This window comes from Phacochoerus africanus, chromosome 10 (genome assembly GCF_016906955.1).
Source record: "Phacochoerus africanus isolate WHEZ1 chromosome 10, ROS_Pafr_v1, whole genome shotgun sequence".
NCBI lineage: Eukaryota > Metazoa > Chordata > Mammalia > Artiodactyla > Suidae > Phacochoerus > Phacochoerus africanus.
Genome location: NC_062553.1, coordinates 117,674,194 through 117,689,673, shown reverse-complemented (window position 1 = coordinate 117,689,673; position 15,480 = coordinate 117,674,194). Strand labels below are relative to the sequence as shown.

General features: G+C 34.9%; 1 protein-coding gene across 1 annotated transcript in view; it reads right to left on the bottom strand.

The window, feature by feature from the left end:
- Positions 1-330: 330 nt before the first annotated feature.
- Positions 331-15,480, bottom strand: part of TACR3 (tachykinin receptor 3) — a 55,289-nt gene continuing 40,139 nt past the window's right edge. Inside the window, exons 4-5 of the mRNA XM_047799049.1 lie at positions 3,050-3,246; positions 331-1,178 (exon numbers count right to left, since the gene is read on the bottom strand). Coding sequence (XP_047655005.1) covers positions 866-1,178; positions 3,050-3,246 — 510 coding nt within the window. The 3' untranslated portion in view covers positions 331-865. The remainder of the gene's footprint in view (positions 1,179-3,049; positions 3,247-15,480) is intronic.

Here is a 15,480-nt window from a genome sequence, read left to right as displayed (position 1 = left end):
ATTATAAAGCATGTTTAGTGTTTTATAACATACTTATTTTAAAAAAAATTTAAAAATATTTGTGAAAAATAAAATAAGGAAGATCTATGGATTTGCCTTGTCATGTTATGGTCTTAACATTGACTCTTTCTTAGCTTGGTACTTTAAAATATGTAATGGTCAAAAAGTAAATGATTGTTTTTTTTCCTTTGAAGCCAGAAAAAATAATAAAGAGAATAACATGTACAGCTGCATAATAATTTAACTAGATTTCTTTTCAGTTATATTTCATAGAAGAAACCTTTAAATCTTAAAAACACATTATTCTATAGAATCAGTTCTCTTGAGTAAATATTTTCATTTATTCTTACTCTTGGAGGTTGATTTGCCATCATTCTGGTAGTAAAATTTTACCAGAGTCATCTAACTTTTACCAAAGTCATATAGCTTTTTTCAGTTTTATAGCTATAGATGAAAAAGTTTCCTTTTATACTGGTTTTGTTTTTATTCACTTACATCGTATTTTAAAGCTGTTTTAATCTTTTGGGAAATTCATGTGTTACTTTAGTGTCACGAATATAAACTGCAGTTTTTAAATGAGAAAAATGGAACACTTTATGTTTTGCAGATACACTTTTCTGTTACATAATTCAGAGTTTTCAGTAATAAATTTAAAGCCCATTTCATTTTTGATGGGGCAAATATCTTTAATTGTGTCTTTTTTACACTTATATGCTACCTTGTTCATTTGAAACATAGCTGCCTAAAAATTGCCCTTCTGTTTCCAGAGAATATGTAGTACAGGGCTGATAAATAATCAGGAGTATGGGGGCCTATGGTGGCACCATAATGGCCACACCCTACTCTTTCAGCTCAGGAAATGGATTTAGGAATATTCATCCACAGAGGTGTAGGGTGAGCTTATGAAACTTGAAGTGGTGGAGGCAGATTTGGAATTCCTGCGGGAGCAGCCGTTGAAGTTTGGCTCTCTTGGAGGTACTCTCTTCTTCCGACTGGATTTGGCGTTGTCCACATCATTGGGGTCAAACACCACTGTCATGGACTCCATCCTGGTCACAGTGTACAGGCTGCTTTGCCGAGTCGGGTGAAACCTGGTGGTCTTGAGCTCCAGCTCATCATAGCTAGAAACTTCGATGAAAGGACACCAGCGAAATGCTCTTTTGAAGCCAGCTCGAAATCTGGAGAAGCAGGACACAGGAAGAAAAGGTCATGTTTTCAAGTGGAAATTTCCTTCAACTGCCACAGAAAGCCCTACTTTATGCAGTTAAACCAACTCAGTTTTTGAATTTCAGTTTCTATTCAAATTCTTAGAAGTTATGCCATAGTACTGGTACTAGTCTTCTCAGTCCCAGTTTGAATTGAATCGTAATTTTCCATCAGTGAGAAGCAAGCCATCCAAGAGTAAAATCACAGCATTAGTAATCAATATGCCAAAGAGACATTGTACATCTCTTCAATAATTTTATACATTTGCATAAGTGTAATTGAATTAGACTTTCTGGTTAAAGCACTTCAAATGACATATTTCGTAATAGCTTCTTACAGAAATAATTGCATATTTATAAATTAGTCTCATTAAATATTGAAATTAATTGTTAATCTAGATGGTTTTTATCTAATCATATATGACAGCGCAAAATCCTTGGTTTTGTAAACCGTTAAATGAAGTTGATTAAAAACAGATGTACTGCTTATGAGGTGTCTTAAATTGATATATGGCTTATGCATTAATGAAAAAGAGTAAGAATTAAGTCATTTTAAGCAGACTTAAGGAACAGTGTGGTAGAGGCCCAACTGGAAAGAGAACTTAGGGTTTAAGTCATGTAGTTACTTCTGTTTCTACTTATGCTAAACCACATTGGTTTATTGAAGAAATTATTAACCCTATGATATTTAACCTGATTCCTTCATGTGCTCATATTACAACTAGAGTGTTTTTTTTTTATCTGGAAGCCACAGTTTACCTTTTTTTTTTTCTCCAGTCATAAATTTGTGAATATTTTTTCACAACTTCACTTTAAAGATGGCTTCCCCCTTGCCACCACCTCAAATTCCTCTTAGCCCATTCCCTGAAAGTTGCATCTCACTTACTAATTGACCTCACTATGGAGGAAGGAGGAATGGGATTCTTCCCCTTACCATTGCTTCTGTTACTCTCACAACACCTTCTGTTTTTGAAGTCTGTTCACAAAACATCCTTTTTAATAGAGTCCACTCATATATGCCATCATCTCTCAGTCTGTGCATTTCTACGAAACATCTTCATTTATTTGGGGACTTGAGCACATTTTCAACTTACCTCCTTCAATAATAGGGTATTTCTTTTCTTTGGAAAGTAAAATCCTGAAGTGTTTGGAAGGAGATTTTGGCCTGTATAAAAGTTGTCCAGTTAGAACCTCTAAGAGCATTGTTTTGAGGACAATAATTGTTAAGGTGAGTATTTCATTATGAAGAGTCTACAAAAATATCTAGCTCTGTGCGCCTTTCAGTGAATTTTTCAATTTTCCATTCCTTTGGAATTTTTTTGAAGCATATATCAGGGTGTTTATTTTTTTATTTAAAATTTTTTATTATACCTGATTTAGAATGTTCTGTCAATTTCTGCTGTATAGCAAAGTGACCCAGTTATACGTATATCTACATTCTTTTTATCACATTATCCACCATCATTTTCCATCACAAATGTTTAGATAGAGTTCCCTGTGGTATACAGTGGAATCTCATTGCTTATCCACTCCAAATGCAATAGTTTGCATCTACTAACCCCAAACTCCCAGTCCATTCCACAACCTCCCCTCCCCTTTGGCAATCACATGTCCATGAGAGTTTGTTTCTTTTCTATAGATAGGTTCATTTGTGCCATATATTAGTTTCCAGATGTAAGTGATATCATATGGTATTTGTCTTTCTCTTTCTGACTTACTTCACTTAGTATGAGAGTTGATAGTTCCTATGGAATTTTAAATGTGCATCAAGAGGCTGGAACATTGTATGCTTTCAACAAAGCCAGGAGTGACAAGGAAGTTGCATTTGGTAATCTTATTTTTACCTCTTGTTCAGACAGCAGTAGATGATGGGATTGTACATGGTTGAACTCATTGCCAGCCAAAAGCTAGCCAGGTAGACCTGTTGAATATATTTCCATCTATTTAGTTGTTGATAGATCGCAGTGAGGATGAAGTAAATATGATAGGGCAGCCAGCAGATGGCAAATGTCACCACAACAATAATCATCATTTTTACAACCTAGAAAGAGAAAGAAAGAAAGAAAAAGAAAGAAAAAAGAAAGAAAGAAAGAAAGACAGACAGACAGACAGACAAGAGGTAATTTTTGGCAAATGTAAAAGTCCTTTTACATATAGTAGTTCTAATAGCTTACTGCAAATCATATTTTTCTGCCAATGCATTAAATACATAGCATGCCTAAAGAATAGACAATATGTTAAAAAATGGCTAGGTAATACGGGGGCACTTACCTAAGGTAAATTTCATGAAAGTGTTCTTGTATCACCTAGTGAATGGGTGGCATCAGCTCAAACAGAAACAAATATATTTTAAATTGGCTTGAAGAAGGTAAGTGTTTATTAAAAAACCCCAAAGATCCTGAGGGAGAAAGAAGCAAGAGCTAGGATTTTGCTGTGCTAGGCTGGTCTGTAAAATAGCGGACATTATATCTAGAGAAACTGACTATTGAGTCACAGTGGGGGAATATCAGTCCATAAGGGCTGAGCAAGTTCCTCAGTATTTATTATAGTCAGAGTATAGCTTATGACTACTCAGATTCTTTACGCTAATATTATGCTTACTAGGCAATCTTCTGAATATTAACTTGGTTTCTTTTATAACCTGATATTAGGAAAGCTTTCTTTTGGTGATGATTCAGAACGTTTACATGAGTCTGAGGAAATATCACTAACTCAAAATTTATAAATAGGCAGTCGGCTTATACAACTGGTTTCTATATTAGCTTCTATTAATTTGGTAAACATGGATTATTTCCTCTGTTTCCACACTTTTGAACTATAGTATCCTGGAGAGCCTTAACCAAAGAAGAATTTCAATCTCTATTTCTCTTCCACAAGCTTTTAAATTTCTAGACGGCATAGAGGATTTCCTAATTATCGTAATATCCCCAGCATCTGCACAGTCTCTAGTACATTGCTGGAGATAGATAATTAGATATAAAATAAATGAATAGTGAATGACAAAGTACAATTTGTAACAAGAGGTTGAATGGGAGAATGTTTTGTATGTCTCTAAATAAGATAAAATCCATTTCATTGTGTCTATAAGAAAAGTAGACTCAAAGTTTTTGAACATAGCATCTTGGTTTTCTTTATGAAAAAATAATCACATTCTAGGATAAGCTCATATGATATTTCTCATAGCAATCTTTTGAGTAAATTTGTTCATACTTCTTTTGAGAATTTGGAAATAGTAAAAACTTTAGAATAAAATATATTAGACAAAATAAATTTGAGGCTTACCCATAGTCTATTATAACACAAATCAGAGAAAATCCTGATATAAATGGCCATGTGGTATCTTAGAATTATAAAAATACTTCAAGTACTGGACTCATCATTTGTAAGTTGGGATTCAGATGGAGGTTGACAAGCTTAAAAATCATGAGAGACATGATTCTGGGAATAGACAAAGCATGAAATGGATCAATGTGGAGGGCAGAACTTTCCTGAGGGCCTAATCATGGTACCATCCAGGTATCTAGTATTAGCTGATGGAAATTGGCCCGTCAGAGCTGAAAATTCAGGTCAGTAGCTTACAGGATGTCATCATAAAGTGTTTTGATTTTCTCAGTGTTCTTTCCTTTATACTTTTTTTCTGAAAAACTGTGTTAAGAACCCTGCATTTTATCTCTTCTATTTTTTATTCATATATTTATAGAATACAAGGGGCATATTTTATTATAATTTGCATTTATACAAAGTTTCACACATCTGACAACTTATTAATTGGTTTTCAATTGCACTTTAGGAAGCTGAGGCAAAAAGCAGAAGATTTGAACACTGTGATTCATGGAATCTAAGTTAGTGGGGGTTTTTGGTTTTGTTTTTTGTGGCTCCGATCGTGGCACGAGGAAGTTTCTGAGACAGGTATTGAACATGTGCCACAGAAGTGACAGCATCAGATCCTTAACCCACTGAGCCACCAGGGAACTCCCAAGCTAAGAGTTTTTGAAACTCAGAGTATTAAGTCTGTTTTTCCTGGTTGTAATTAATACTATTTATTGAATGTCTATTGGGTCTAGAAAACATAATAGAGAGAAATAGTGAATAGAGAACTAATTACTTATCCTAAAGAAGATTATAATTATAATGAAAAAGTGAAAAATGTTAATTAAAAATGCATAGAAATGTGATACAAAAGTGTAAATAAGTCTGAAAATAATATTTGTTAGTTGTAAGTTGAACTTAAACTTATAGTTTATTATAAGTAGGAATGACTTAAATGCATGTTAGCTGTAGGCTCAGGGAATATTAGACTGAATGACATGGATTTAGCTGATTTTTTCATTCATGAATATGTGATCATCATACTATTACTTGAATGTGTATACAAGCTCCTCTCCAAGATTATTTTCCCTGGCTCCTCTCTCCCCCTCTTACCCAACCATTCTCACTGGCCAACAGCCTTATCTCCCTAAAGCCTTTTTGCATAATTGTCACCTTTTTCTATGAATCCCCATTTAAAATTATAATCTGTACTTCTAGCACTCTCCAGACCTCTTAGATATGTTCTTTATTTTCAGTTTATTTATGTTTATACTTTAGTTTGTGTCTCTTTATGCTAGAATTCAAAAATGCAAGAATTTTATGCTTATTTTGTTTACTTATGTGTTTTAGACATGTAGACTTGACCTCACACATAATTGGTGTTCAAAGTTTTGAAAATAAATAAATGAAAATTAATACAAAAAGAAAGAAACTAAAAGACATGTAGTCAGTTCATGATTTTACCCTGTCCTTAATTACTAGTATCATTTGTCCTACATCTTTACAATGAGCATGTGTATATATAAAATGAGGTCTTTCCCTTTTCTTGGCAAACAAATTCGGGTAAAATGTATGACTGCACAAACAGTATAACCAATGTATTATTTTGATTCATGAAGCATTGTAATTCATTCTGCATAAATGTTAAGGGCAAGGGCAATAGATACTTTTCTATATATGACATTGTGAACATGGTAGAGGCTACTATGTTAAATACAATATCAGAAAATGTATATAAAAGCTTATTTAAATGCTTTTCTACAGACTTACCACAACTCCCTTTGCATTAAATTGTTTTTCAACAATAGCTAAAGAGCTATAAAGGCTATCAGAATCTTAAATTGACTTCCAACCCTTGGTGTGGAAAAAGTCCAGAATTTGGGGAAATTAAAGTGCATGTGTAGAGACAGCAGTATCAGATAACTTATATTCACATATATATGGCTGTGAGGACCCTGTTGCAAAACATTTAGAAACTTATTTGAAGATTTTTTAGGAAAAATCTAAAAGAACCTTAAAGAAAGGCTCTTTTACAGTGACAATGACGGACTCTATAACATATTTTATTTATTTATTGCTATAAGATACATTTTAACTATTACCTTGGGTCTATGCTCACAAAAATATTGTGAAGTGATTTCAGATATCAAACTGTCAGGTCCCCAGATTTGATGTAAATGCAAAATCAGGCTCTTGGGTGGACAAAATTGCCTTGCTCTGTGAAATGATGAAATCATGAAATTATAATTATCTTCCTCATAAAAGGGCAAGGGAAAGAGCACTTTGAAGCACAAACCTTGAGTAATGCTAGCTGTACAACTTTCTCAGTTCCCCTGTGTCTCATTGCCAGACAGTGGCACTAGCACAGACAGGGTATAAATGCCAAGCAGGAATGTTGGTAGACTTCCTGAAACTCCTGACATTTTTTTTTTTTCAGGAAAGATAAGGGACTGGGATAGAGATGATTCAAATCTTTCACCATGTATTAACAAATTTTATTGTAAGTTGATATAAAGATTGATTGAAGATGTATATTTCTTGAAGCTGAAAAATGTATCCAGCTTCTGAGGCAATGGGATTTACTTTCCATGGCAACATGGACAGTTATGGCCACCCATTGTCCTTGGCACAGAAACCTACTAGCAGGAGGAAGAAGGGAGGTGAGACAAGTGAGGCAGCTCTTACAGCAATGTTGCTCCTTTTTAATGGTTTAGGATCCATTTCACTCAAATAGGCAGGATTGAAAGCATTTCATAAGTTAGTGAGAACAAGCTTGGGCACCTTTTCTTCATGTATCAAAGGGAAAATAATCTTTGATTTTTGTGTCCTATACAGGTTAGATTTGAGTGCCTGCAGCTGTTTTTATCTATCATATTAAGTTAATGCAGGATGGATGATTTTGAGGTTTTAAGTTATAAGAGAAAAAATAATCAGTCTATGAAATTAAATGAAATATTGCTCACCTTAAAGAAATCTAGGAATTATACTCTCCAGGCCATAATTTATTCTTTTTAAGTAACTGAATTGGAAATGCTCAACCCTATGTGAGAAGAAACTTCTTGAAATGCTGAGGATAGTATGTGGCTTCATCCAAGCAAAGTAGGAGGGAAAATACTTTACAAGTTCCCAGTGAAAACGGAGATTTCCAGATAGCTTTTGATTGCCTGAGAACTGCTTTCAGGGAATAAAGGTTTAGACCAAGATCTCTATTTCATGAGTTGAGCGTCTCTTAGGTTATATATGGTCTTCCTCACAAGCCACTGTTTTCCAAGATAATTCCTTTGCAGCAGAAATGACAAGCACGTAGAAAGCTTATTTGCTGGATGAGCTGATAGATTCTTTGTGGTTGTTATACAAGTCAAAAATCCAATTGAATCTGTCACTTGAGTTTAGGCTGAAGAGTGGTTCCTTTGATTAAGGCAAAAGGCTTCTTTGTTACCATACTTGGGTATTATTTCTGAAGGAGAAGAGCTGGCTTGTTAGTATTTATAGAAAGATAATTAAAATAGGAAATAGCCAGAAAAAAACTTCGGTGGCTTATAAAACAGTTTTATCTACCAGTATTTCAGGTATTCAAATAAACAAGACCAATTTCAACAAGAATTAATAAAAAAGAAATTGTCATATATTATGCCTATTGGGACTAAGACATGTTTTGGAGACTTCTGTTATAGAAGAATGGTGAAGAATGTCAAGATATGGTTTTAAAATGTGGTTTACTTTAAAGGTATACATCTAGCAAATAACACAAAAATGTTATAAAATTACATTATTCACAACATAAGGACCAAATATATAAAAGTACATTCATAATGTACTACCAGATGGTCATTTGGTAATAGGACTGGAATCTGAAATTTTTTGATCAGTATCTTCTCTTACTTTTGGAGATGGGCTGGGTTGTTATATTGTAACTGGACAGAAATAGGGATCCCATTCCTGATTCTACATTTTCAATTTATCTCTCATAAATTCTAGAAGGCATAGCAGTGTTTTCAAATTTCTCATTCTATATTCTGCTTAAAGAATTTCTCATCCTATTGTTTAAAACTTTTATTTCCTCGTATTTCCCTTTACTACCTTCCTGTGTCAGGTTCTGCGCTACAGAAAGAAATGCTCAGCTTACTGGAGTTATGCACTCAGCCAGGCAATCCTAATGGTCATTTGGAGAATCATCAAAGGAAAATCAAGCTGATAGTTACACTACCTTTGAGAGAGGCAAGGCCAGGGGGTACCTTTGAAGGAAGCAGTGGTAGATGATTCAGTGGAGGTGTGTCTATCTTTGATTTTAGTAAAAGGCTTAGTGGGTTTTATATTAATTTTTAAAAACTTTCAAATATGTGAATTTATTTAGTCTCCATAACAAACCTTTGACCATGTAGTTTTTTCATTTTGTGGATGAGAGGCTTAAAACCAATGAGGTAGAGTGATGTCTCAAGATCCCAAACGCAAGTTCAGAGTTAGGATTACTGGGCCTCTTCATTCTTCATTAGCTAGGGATAATTTTGTATACATTCTGCTTTTCAAGACCATGAAAAATAGTCCTTCTTTTCTCATGTAACATGCTCAGGGGATGCTTAAGTGGGGGTTAGCCAAAGAATCTTATTCCACCCAGGAATAGCCCAATTGAGATTTATGTGAGATGAGATATTTCTGAAGCTAGAAGGTGAAAGAGTGAGAAAAGTTAGAATGGTAGAGTGGGCTTGGAGACTTAAAGTTGGAATTTTGCCTACCTAATACCATGTGAGTAAGGACAGATTTATCTGCACTAAAAACTATGAAATAGGGACTCATATGTGCTCATAGGGTGTCATTTACTTCCTCATTATTCATGCTAAACACATTGAAAGAAAAATGGAAAAAAGTATAAACCCTTGGCAATCTCATATATTCACTATACCTCAACACCATAAAGTAGGTCTGCTGAAAGGACTGTTTTACCCAAATAGTTACTGTTAGGATTTAGGATCTTTTGACACTCACAGAAAGGAAGAGAGTCAAAATTTCTGCCTCAATGACCTTTCTGGGGAAGAGGATGTAAAAGAAGAAAGAGTTGCAATAAATTGCAATTCAAATTTTTCATCCTTCTCTGTTCCAGGAGTTACAAAGAGAGAACTGGTATTTTGAGAGTGTGCTTGGCCAGGTGAAAAGAGCTAAACTGACATCGTTGGCCAGAACAATGGATTTTATGCTGATGTTTTGCTGTATGTTGGCATAACTGGTCCTTTTGAAAACACAGCATTATTAATATGTTGTGGTCTGAAATGTGAGCCAGAATGTCTTTTGCATCTGGCTTTTTATCTTGAAGGTGTACATACTTTGTTTTTTGAAACAGCATAATCTAGAATATTTAAGATTACTCTTTTATCTATTTCTGTAGAAAATAAGGTCAGTCAGTGAAAACTAATATTTTCCTCTATGGTATATGACAAACTAAGAAAGCATTATTTATAAATAATGCCCTTATTTGTGGTTATCTTAGAAGGAATCTGTGTAAATTGCACATGCTTACCCCTGGAATGCCCTGATCCATTTTCTTTCCTTGTAAAATTTTCTATCCATCCTTTGGGAGGCTACCTCAAGTTCGCCTCTCCAAGTAGATTCCCTCATTTCTTCATAAAGGTGGTGTTAGGTACTTCCTAATCAGACTTAGCATATTATACTTATATCCTATAACACAGATACATGTTATAGTCAAGCATGTTTCTGTTTCCTTCTCTTTGGATGTGGGCATATGCATTAGTCATCTTTGTGTCTTCAGAACTTACCATAGTTCTTAAAATTCAGTAAATACCTGTTGACTTACAATATTTGATTTTACCACTCATTTTATGAATACTTTAATTGAAAGAAATATCATTTACCATTGTCTTACCAGTGTTTTGCCATGTTATGAACATAATAGGAATTTAAAAATATTATTTAAGTGAATAAAACAAAAATACTTTTAAATATTTTAAACCTAGGAGTTCCCATTGTGGCTCAGCATCTGAATAGTATTCATGAGGATACGGGTTCAATCCCTGGCCTTGGTCAGTGGGTTAAAGGATCTGGTGTGGCTGCAAGTTGTGGTGTCTGTTGTAGACATAGCTTTGTTCCGCGCCTTGCTGTGGCTGTGGTGTAGGGGGCAGCTGCAGCTCTGATTTGAGCTCTAGCCTGGGAACTTCTACATGCCACAAGCGTGGCCCTAAAAAACAAACAAACACATAAATAAATAAATATTTTAAACTTAAATGAAAATCATTATTATTGCCCTTGACTCTTGTGTTTAGCCAGATATTTAGAAAGAATAGCTATTTGAACCATGTTGAAGGTACAGCCTTAATGAAAGAAGTTCAATTATATTTGCTTACTTAATATCTTACACCCTTAGATTTCAGTTGTTTTACAATAATGACGTTTTTATAAAGAAACTAAAGTTATAGATTCTAGAGATACAGTGCCACTTTAAAAAAGAATCAAATATTGTCTATTTTCACAGCACTTATGTTCTATTGAAGAGATAGTTATTAAATAATCAATACACAAATACATATGAAATTACAAATTATGATGAATTCTATCAAGAAAAAAAATCCAGGTTTGTAAAATCCAATAGAAGTTTTATTTGAGGAGGTAATATTTAAGCTGAAAACTAGAAGATGTACAGAGAGAATTAAGGGCACATTGTTCTGTGTCCTGGTATTAGTGCAAGTGAAGACCGAGACGTGGGAAAAAGTCTGATGTGCTCAAACAACGAGAGTAGTTGCTGCTTCACTCTGGAGAATGAAGTGGCAGATGAGAAGACAGAAGTCAGGTCTCCATCTTCTCCAGACAGGTGACCTATCTGGATCTCAATTCATCTCAAAATTTTATGTATTTAAAAAAGCTCCTTCCGGGGACTTCCCGTCGTGGCTCAGTGGTTAATGAATCCGACTGGGAACCATGAGGTTGTGGGTTCGATCCCTGGCCTTCATCAGTGGGTTAAGGATCCAGCGTTGCTGTGAGCTGTGGTGTAGGTCACAGACACAGCTTGGATCTGGCGTTGCTGTGGCTCTGGCGTAGGCCGGCGGCTATAGCTCCCATTAGACCTCTAGCCTGGGAACCTTCATATGCCGTAGGTGTGGCCCTAGAAAAAGACAAAAAAAAAAGCTCCTTCCATTCTCTATTCCTCCCACCCCCCAGACCCCAAAGCTGTTATTTCAGTGAACGTCCCTATCCCAGTAAGTGGCACCACAGCACATCTAGTACCTGACGACAGATGTTTAGATATCATGCTTGTTTCTTTGCATTCCCTGATTTTCTCTGTCCCATTCAATACCTAGGCAAATCCTGTTGGCCAGGTCACCAAAATATGTCTAATTTTTTTTGTCGTGTCATCTCTATTGCTATAATTTCTGAGAAAGCATCCTTATATTAATCTTGGACTAAAATAACAACTACCTAGTTGGACTTTGCTGCCAAATAACAGCTAGAGTGACTTTAAAAAAAAAAAAAAAGGAAAGTAAATTAACTCTTTAAATGGTTTCCTCATTGCATCTAGAATAAAACCCAATTTTATTGTTGCTCAAACTTCCTCTGTATTTTGCTTCTTCTGCCCTGTTCTCCACTCTCACCCATTACATACTCCCCTTGGTTCTTTGTAGTCCAGCATGCTTACTTTCTCATCCTTAAACACATCAATTCTCCTGTTCCAGGCATTGTTCATGTTGTCTTTCCTGCCTGGACTAGCTCAGCTCTTTGTGTGCCTGACTAGTTCTCACTGATAAGAGCTCAGCGAGTCATCTTCTTCAAAAGGCATTTCCTACCAGCTCACTTAAAGATGACCCTCCTTTTGGTTATTCTTTCCATATTACTTTGTTTATCTCCTTCAGAATTCCTGGAACCATTTGTCCTTACTTTGTTTATCTAGGGAATCTCTCTGCCCCACTTGAATACAAATCCTATGAGGGCCTTGGAAATTTGTTTATCCTCGCATCTCCAGAGTTTAGAATAATACAGCTCATGATAACCCTCCTTTGAATAAGTGAATACCTTGAACATGCAAATTAGACAGTTATGGCTAATTAAAAATGGAATGATCAACATTCTTATACATGGTCTTAGCTGTGATACTCTGGATAAAATACACCTTTAACCTCATAGAGGCTACTGAGAGCATTATAAATTTTCTCTTTAGATTCTCTCTATATTCAAAAACTAATTAATAACATATGGATAATTTTGCTCTTTGCAAAAAATGGCCTGTATCATTCAGTCACATTTTTCGTAGTCATAGGTAGTGCTGATGACAGTGAGTCTTCATATAGGCAAAGTGTTTACTGTTTAACATCATAACGTAGATGATGTGATAAGAAAATGGATTTGGAATCTGGAAATGAAAATTCTAGTCACAGCTCTGCTAGCCAATTGTTTGTTTAGTCTTTTCTAAGCCTTCGTTTTCTCATACATAAAATGAAACTAATCTTGAAGGACTATAATGAAGACTATTTAAAATAATATTTCAAGTATCATTTGGGGAATACTGTTAAAACTTTTTATATTTTAATATCTAATAATAAAATAATAACTGTCTTAATTAGCTTGGGTTGCTATAGCAAAATACCATAGACTGGGTGGCTTCAATAACAGACACTTATTCTTACACAGTTCTGGCCACTGGAAGACTGATCTCAGGGCACCAGCCGAGTTGGTCTCTTGTGCAGTTCTGCTTCCTGGTTTGTAGGCAGCCACCGCGTACCCATATGACCTTATTGTCCTTCTCTGTTTGCAGAGAAGGAGAGTAAGTGAACTCTCTGGTGTCTCTTCTTACGAGGACAGTAATCCTGTCGGATCAGGGCCCATCATTATGACCACATTTAACCCGTGATTATTTCCTTATAGACCTTATCTTCAAATATAATCTCATTAGAGGTTAGAGCTTCAGCATATGAATTTGGGGGAAATCACAATTCAGTCCTTAGCAGTACTAAATGTAAAATATTATAATTTCAAACTCTCATTGTGAATGTGTTTTAAATCTAGTTAGTGTCATTATTTTCTAGATTTTCCCTTTGAGTTGGTAATTACCTATTGATATTTTCCAGAAAGTAATGTTTTTCTTTTGATATTAGTTTTGACGTTTATATTAAATATACGCTATAATTCATTATTATTATTATTATTATTATTATTATTATTATTATTATTATTTGTCTTTTTGCTATTTCTTTGGGCCGCTCCCGTGGCATATGGAGGTTCCCAGGCTAGGGGTCGAATTGGAGCTGTAGCCCCCGGCCTACGCCAGAGCCACAGCAACGCAGGATCCGAGCCGCGTCTGCAACCTACACCACAGCTCACGGCAACGCCGGATCGTTAACCCACTGAGCAAGGGCAGGGACCGAACCCGCAACCTCATGGTTCCTAGTCGGATTCGTTAACCACTGCGCCACGACGGGAACTCCTATAATTCATTATTTGGTCTGGGAAGAATAATTCCCAAATTTGGAGACACACAAAACACACAACTCATTTAGAGACCTGCTGAGAGGAATTCTTTCTCTGACATTTTGCAGTATGGGTTTTATTAACTTGATTCTATTTAGTATTGAGGCAAAGAATTTAAATGGCTCATCAAGTGGCTGATCAGTGGTGTATAAGCCACTTGATAAGCCATTTAAATTCTTTATGGAATAGGTAGAAGCAAACTTTGAAGTCTTCATTGCACAGTGGTGTACAGCAGGGTCAAGAGCATGAGATCCAAAGACTGATTTAAATGTAGGCCCTGTTTATAAATAGCTGTGTAACATTGGATAAGTTACTTAAGTTTTTCTGAACGTCAATAGTCTTATTAGTAAAGAAGTGGTAAGAATACTCATCACATAGGGGATTGTGAGGATTAAATGGAAATGAGAATGCCAGGCTCATTGAATGTTCAGGGCGTACTGAGATATTCATTTTTACTTTATTCCCACAATGCGACTAACTTATAAGCATATTTTAAAGTAGTGGTACTATGGCCTAAATTGGTTATGAATGTGCTTTTGTAAAGGTAAAGGAAAGGCTACAGAGGTGTGCTGAGGGATAATGGGCAAGATGAAGATTGAGTGCTGGAAAGCCAAGGTCTTCTGGCAAATTTTAGAAGGTGTGCAGACAATAGGAGTTTTAAAAATAGCTCTTTAAAAAAAAGAACATCTCTCTTAAAAGGCATAGTCCCTGCTACATATATGTGTTTGTGTATGTGTGATTGTGAATGATAGAAAATAGAGAGATGGTATGTTTCCCATTATAGCTTAAAAATAACAAGCCTAATCATTTTATAGTCACAATGGCTTTGTCACTTCTCCAGTATAGCATATTACTATAAAATAACAAGATAATAGGTATTCCTTGAAAAGCTTCCTTATAGAAAAAAATTTTAAGCTGATTACAGGGTAAAAAGAAGGATAATAAATATTCTGTTCTTAATACAACTTTTAGTTTCATAACTGGAAAATTAATAACTTTAACCTTATTTAATAAAATATTAATTGATAATAAAAAGATCATAAGTTTTAAAAAGTTAAAGATACTTATACTCTAATGGAAACTATAATATGTAGAGCATAAAGTTAACCCATGGCATATAATCTCAGTATATTTTTTATTGGTATTTAGGATTTCAGTTGGTTTACAAAATGCATATGAGAAAAATAAAAATAACCTGTCTATATATTAACTCCTTTAGATGCATGAATAATTTCTAGGAAAGTGAAATATCCTCTACTCTAACAATTCTAGAAATATATTTTAAAAGATGAAATATAAGTCTTCCTCATTGTATGTCAGGCAAATCACTGGCATTCCAGAAAATTAAATTTTATGGATTCAGTTCAATCAGTAATGTCAAGTATTAGTGACTTGGGCTAGAGGAAACTCCTGAACATGATATTGGTGAAAACTCAATTATAAGTGAAACATTAGTATGTGTTTGTGGGTTACTACACAGTGGGAAAGATACAATCAGAGA